At 45.7% G+C, this 6,416-nt stretch overlaps 1 protein-coding gene across 1 annotated transcript; it reads left to right on the top strand.

Annotated features, from left to right (window-relative positions):
• Positions 1-1,757: 1,757 nt before the first annotated feature.
• Positions 1,758-5,695, top strand: thumpd1 (THUMP domain containing 1; the record flags this gene model as incomplete). Its single annotated transcript, XM_083694266.1, has 5 exons — positions 1,758-2,422; positions 2,856-3,021; positions 3,946-4,031; positions 4,781-4,943; positions 5,355-5,695. Exons 1-5 carry the CDS (start codon positions 2,222-2,224, stop codon positions 5,693-5,695), a joined length of 957 nt encoding a protein of 318 aa, XP_083550392.1. The 5' UTR covers positions 1,758-2,221.
• Between the last annotated feature and the right edge of the window lie 721 nt (positions 5,696-6,416).

Below are 6,416 nucleotides of genomic sequence, written 5' to 3'. Positions count from 1 at the left end.
GCCCTAAACAGGCATCAGAGAATACACACACAAGTTACGCCTCCTCCCAGTGTGGGAGGAGTTTCAAGGAGGCAGGAGCCCTAAAGAAGGAAGGTGGGGGGTGGGGGGGGAAGACTCTATTGTGTATCTTTTCTGGATACTGAGGCCTGTCAGTCTGTCTTGGTCTACTCATCTCCCCCAGATACTCCAGACAGTCAACAGAGCCCTAACCCTAACCCAGGCACAGCTAATGTTTGGTAGCAAGCCTGATGACTAGTTCATCATAACCAACTACCATTTTAGCTGCAATGTGTTCCTCCGTGCAGCAGAGGGCAGAGAAGATTTTCTTTTCACTTACAGCAGGGGCCAATAGGGGGCTTTTCCTCACTTCACTTTCAGCCGTTGACATATACACTCACTGAGCACTTTATTAGGAATATACTAATACTGGGTAGGGCCTCCCTTTATTAGAACACTATACTAATACTGGGTAGGGCCTCCCTTTACTACAACACTATACTAATACTGGGTAGGGCCTCCCTTTGCTCTCGAAACAGCCTCAATTCTTCGTGGCATTGATTCCACAAGATGTTGGAAACATTCCTTTGAGATTCTGGTCCATGATGACATGATTGCATCACACAATTCCTGCAGATTTTTCAGGTGCACTTGAATTAATAATAATAATTATTATTATTATTTATTTATTATAAATTATTTTAATTTGGAATTTTATTTGTATACAGTCCATGATATGTGCCCTATGTAAAATGACATGTAATTGCACAAACATTATAATCATCAAAATTACTTTTTAGAAATGTTACATATTTTCTGTAATAAGGTCATATTTCCTTAATTCAAGAAAAATACTCAAACTTAAATATTATGATCCTTATCACTTCATAGTGATCTATTACCTCACACCTTTATTTTGAAGTCTCGAAAATGAAACCGGAACTGTTCTTGTCGGAACGTGCCGGTTATTGTCGTTCAGAGAACACAGCTGAGGCCGCTGTGGGGTCGGGAGGGGGAAGTTAAGGAATTGTGCTGCAATGAGCTGTGTTTAAAAATTAATGGAATATACGCATATTAATGCCACTGTCTTTACCTGTCCTATATGTTTTTATCGATTTGCTAAAACATTTAGTGCACTGTAACAAATGCTGCATTGAAATAAAATGGTATTCATGAAACACTGTAATTATCTAATTGTGGAATGAGGCTGCTGTTCTCACACCCCACAGATGCAATCTGGCATTCCTTCATATCCCTCAATGTTTTAATCCTGACCATATTTGGGAATTCCCTCTTTTCTCTTCTCTTGAATGACAAGAGAGGATGACGCTCTGGCGGTCTGGAAGCAGCTGGGTAGTTGAAACCTGCAACTGAAGAAAAGTTTGAAAAAGGTTTTAACAAAATAAAAAACAACGTCAAAATACTTAGAACCCTCTTTATTCCAGTATTATATATATATATAGTTTTTTAAAATCAAGACCAGTAAATTAAATGGAAAATGTGTGAGGTGTGTCTTCTTCTCTCGGCCGACATGGTACTTGGAAAGCAAGCAGGCATGATGTTAAAAATGTGGGGAGGTACTTCAGACAAAGCAAAAATAGCTAGCTACACCATATAATCTCTCAATAAAATATATTCCGTGTGTGCCTCAATACAAATGAAATACAGAACTGCAGTCCTGATGGAAATTGGAAACGCATAGTGTTAAAACTGTCCCTCTGACTCTCCGTACAACAACCCCTCCGTACACACACCAGCGCAGCGCTCCGCCGCAGCATGAATGAGCTCAACTTCACACACAAGATAGTGTGTTAGAAAAGTTGATCAGGTATCTTAAGTTATATTAAACATCATTGTTACTGCAGTCGCTAGCTACATTGAAAGCGACGTATAGCTTGTTAATATTAGCGAACAGAGTTGGTCGTCGCTATCTGTACGCTAGCTAAGCTAACGTTTACTAGCTACAGACTAACAGCCGCATGTCTTGAAAAACGCGCGTGGCGTTTATGTTTGTTAGGTGTTGAGTTTTACGGGAGCTATTCATTAGAAGTGGTCAATGTCATACGACTTCTCATTGTAAAGGTAGATCTTACAGGCCTCTTCACAATGCAATAAGCCAGCCGTCTCAACCCGCTCCTGCCAAGAGAGAAACCCAAGTCGTCAATCGCGTTGACAAGTCGCGGTACTGTTTACGTAGCGTCGCGGTAACGTTATAGGATCAAACATGTCCGAAGCGCAAGACTCGAAGAAGCGCGGTAAGAAGAGGTATGGCGGTAACCGGAGCAAACGGTACAAGGGTTCTCGGGAGCTCGAGGTAGGCATGCAAGGGATCCTGATCACCTGCAACATGAACGAGAGAAAGTGCACCGGGGAAGCCTTCAACCTGCTCAACGAATACGCAGACCAGCTTTACGGACCCGAGAATGTAAGCACACATGTTTGTGCATCCTCTCTCCCTTCTGTGTTATTAGTATTATTATTATTACTGACATAGTGGGAGGTGGAACCTCTGTAGATCCTTTGCCACAAACAAATAATGTTTTATGTGCTCTGGGCACAGGGTCAGCCATCTTCGGCGCCCCTGGAGCAGTTAAGGGTTAAGTGCCTTGCTCAAGGGGCACAATGGCACCGGGGGGGGGGGGGTCATACCAGCGACCTACCAACAGCTGGCCAGCCCCTCTAACCTCTAGGCCACCTGCCGCCCCATAACCTTTGCCCCCCGGCCAATCATGTTAGCTCGACCGGTTAGGGGGAAAGAATAAGAAGCATGCAATATGCATCTCTTGAGGCCTAAATCCTTTCTTGTCTGTGGTTTGTGTTTACGGTTTAACTGTCTTAACCCTCATCCTTCAATGTAGTTGAAGGACCCGGAGGACAGCGGCAGCGCGGCGGAGGATGATGAAGATGATGCTGAAGCCGCACTGAAGAAGGAGGTCACGCAGATCCGCTCCTCCACGCAGCGCCGCTTCCAGGCCCTGGACAGCGGGGCCAACAATGTCATCTTCATCAGGACCAAACATCTGGGTGAGGATGAGGATGGTGATGGGCAGAAGCAGAATTATTTTATTTGGGAGTATATTTGCACGTACAGGAAATTGACTTGGTGAGGTTGGTGCATGGGACATAAAAAACAAGATAGCAAAATATTAACAAAATAGCAATAACAAATTTACAAAAAAGAGCAGCAGAACAATGCATCTTGTAGGCTGTGGGAGACTAAGTGGCAATGAGGCTAGAGGCTGTGGAGTGGTTATGAGGCTAGAGGCTGTGGAGTGGTTATGGGGCTAGAGGCTGTGGAGTGGTTATGGGGCTAGAGGCTGTGGAGTGGTTATGGGGCTAGAGGCTGTGGAGTGGTTATGGGGCTAGAGGCTGTGGAGTGGTTATGGGGCCTGTCACTATAAATTAGAATAATTTTAAATAATTATAAATTACACTGTCAGTGCATTGTGTGTATGTGTGACGTGAGGGGGTGGAAGGCCCAGAGTCTGAGAGGCGGGGGGGGACGGGTCAGTGAGAGGCAGGGGGCTTGGTTATGAGCCCCACTGCCATGGGGAAGAAACTGGTCTTGGTCTTGATAGAGTCAGGGAGGTCACCATAGACCTCCAAAAGTAAGCCAAGGGGGAAAAAACTAAAAAAAAAATATAGGGCGCAGTGGCGAGGAAAAACTCCCTCGGAGGAAGAAACCTTGAGAGGAACCAGACTCCAGGGGGTTTTGAAATGCTCTAATGTCCTCTTCCATTGCAGCCTCATCTTGGGCCGTAACCAAAATGTGCTCTTGTTGCTATTCATGGCGCCGTCCACAGGCTTCCGTATTGATATGTCCATAGTACCTGCACTGGGTTAGGGCTAGAGTTAGCCCTAACCCTAACCCTGTAAACACTCGAAGCACACAAGATACGTTGTTACTTTGCTTATTTGCGGTCTGTCCTTTGCGGTCTGATCCTACAGACCCTGACAAGCTGGTGCACCACATCCTGTCAGACCTCCACACCACCAAGAAGAAGAAGTCCCGAGTGATCCTGAGGATGCTTCCGGTGAGTGACAAATGGGCGTCCAGGGCTGGTCTGGACCTATAGTGTGTGTGTATGTATATACACATACACACACACAGTGTATTAGTAATATTTGCCATTTAGCTGATGCTTTTATCCAGAGCAACTTACATTGCAGTGAGTTCATACATTTCAGTACATATGGTCCCAGCAGGAATCAAACCCACAACCTAAGCGTTGTTAGCGCCGTGCTCTACCAGCTGAGCCACAGATGACCTAGAACGAGCCTACCCCTACCAGCTGGGCCACAGATGACCTAGAACGAGCCTACCCCTACCAGCTGAGCCACAGATGACCTAGAACGAGCCTACCCCTACCAGCTGAGCCACAGATGACCTAGAACGAGCCTACCCCTACCAGCTGAGCCACAGATGACCTAGAACGAGCCTACCCCTACCAGCTGGGCCACAGATGACCTAGAACGAGCCTACCCCTAGGTTAAAAGCATCTTCTAGTGGGAACGCCCCCCTGGTTTCAGTTGGTTGGACTGACTCAGTCCAGAAACCAGCCCTGTATGAGACAAATGCATGAAGGCTTGATGTTGCTTACTTTGTCTTACTTGCATCGAATTGAATTTGTGTTGTGGGCCGCAAGAGAACTGGGCGGAGTTCTAAGTGTGGGAGGAGTTCTGTTTGGGTTCCCAGTGCAGATACACCCACTGAAGAAGAAGAAGAAGAAGAAGAAGAAATGAGAGCTGTGACCTGACTGTCTAATCCTTGTTCTGGCTCCAGGTGAGCGGCACGTGTAAGGCCTTTCAGGAGGACATGGAGAAGTACCTGGTCACCTTCCTGGAGCCCTGGTTCAAAGCCCCCAACCACGGCACCTACCAGATTGCCTTCAAGGCCCGGAACAGCAGCCACAACAAGAGGGAAGACACCATCAAGGCCCTGGCAGGTACTGTACATATGACCGGTAGCACCGTGACTAGAAAACGCACACGTGATGACACGAAATTTCGAAAATACCGTCTCCCTGTATGTAATACAGAATCAACGTGTCTCTCTAGTCAAAGAGCTCGTATCTCAATGGAGAAACCCCTGAGTCTCTCTTCCTCATACAAAATTCTGTATATTCTGAATTATTATTATTATTATTTATTTTTTTACTTATTTACTTACTGTTGCTACTTTTAGTGCTGATATTTCTGTTTACATTTTTTCTGAGCACACTGTATTGTTGATGTTGTAGAGCTGTTCGGCCTTAAACATTTCATGACATCATATACAAGTAATACAGGGCACTGATAAATAAACTTGAACTTAAACTTGAACTTAAACTTGAACTGAGTCTCTGTTCCTCCCCCAGGTCTGGTGGGGAAGATGAACCCCAAGAACAAGGTGGACCTGACCAGCCCAGAGCTCACCATCATCATCGAGGTCATCAAGACCGTCTGCTGCGTCAGCGTGGTCCGAGACTACATGCTCTACAGGAAGTACAACCTCCAGGAAGTGGTCAAGGAGGACACGCCCAAGGATGGTAAACAGGAAGAGGTGAAGGCGAACGAGGAAGAGAAACAGGAAGTGCGGGAAATTAAAGAGGCAGAGGCAAACGATGAGTCAAAGACTGACGGGGGGACTCAGGATGGGGAAGGAGCGGGGGGAGGGGGAGGGGGAGAGAGGGAGCCCGAGGAGGAGGAAGAGAAGTAGGTCACAGAGAGACAGAGATGGACTGAATGTGGAAGAGGAGGACTGACACTCAAGCAACAGTGCAGACGCAGCCAATTAGTTTTTAGGTAACTGTAGAACGGGGGGTTTAAACTTAAATCACTGAGAGGTGGTTTACTGGACACAGATTAAGCCTAGTAGTCCTAGACTAAAAGCCATCTTCAACAGAGATTTTTCTATTGCAAATCTTATTTAGTACCAGGACTAGCCTTAATCTGTGTCTGCTGGTTTTCTTTTGTCCCAGGATGCCAAGTGTGGTTGTTGTAGTACATTTGTTTACTCAGATGTGTGTTATTACCAGGCACAGGGTGTTATTACCAGGCACAGGGTGTTATTACCAGGCACAGGGTGTTATTACCAGGCTTATGAGGCCCATGCGGGAATGAAACCCAAACTGCTGGTTGTTGCCCACCTTTCCAGGTAGAAACCTGTTGAGCTAAAAGGTTAAAAACCAGCAAGACCCTCCAGCTGTTTAAACCCAGTTTAATACGATACCCCCAGCGTCCTCGTCTGTGTAACAACTGGTTTGTTTCCCCCTTTACTTCCAACTGTGGGGCGTCACAGTCTGCTTGCTGAAACATGGTCGTGTTCAAAACTAAACGTTTTGAATCAAGGAAGGTACTAGATGAATTTATCCTGTGTCTTTTTTTAAAGGAATTAATTGACAACTCTATTTACTCTTTTCTTCTTTTCTTTTTTTAAG

This window comes from Argentina silus (genome assembly GCF_951799395.1).
Source record: "Argentina silus genome assembly, chromosome: 22".
Taxonomy (NCBI): Eukaryota; Metazoa; Chordata; class Actinopteri; order Argentiniformes; family Argentinidae; genus Argentina; species Argentina silus.
This window is presented reverse-complemented; position numbering and strand designations above follow the sequence as displayed.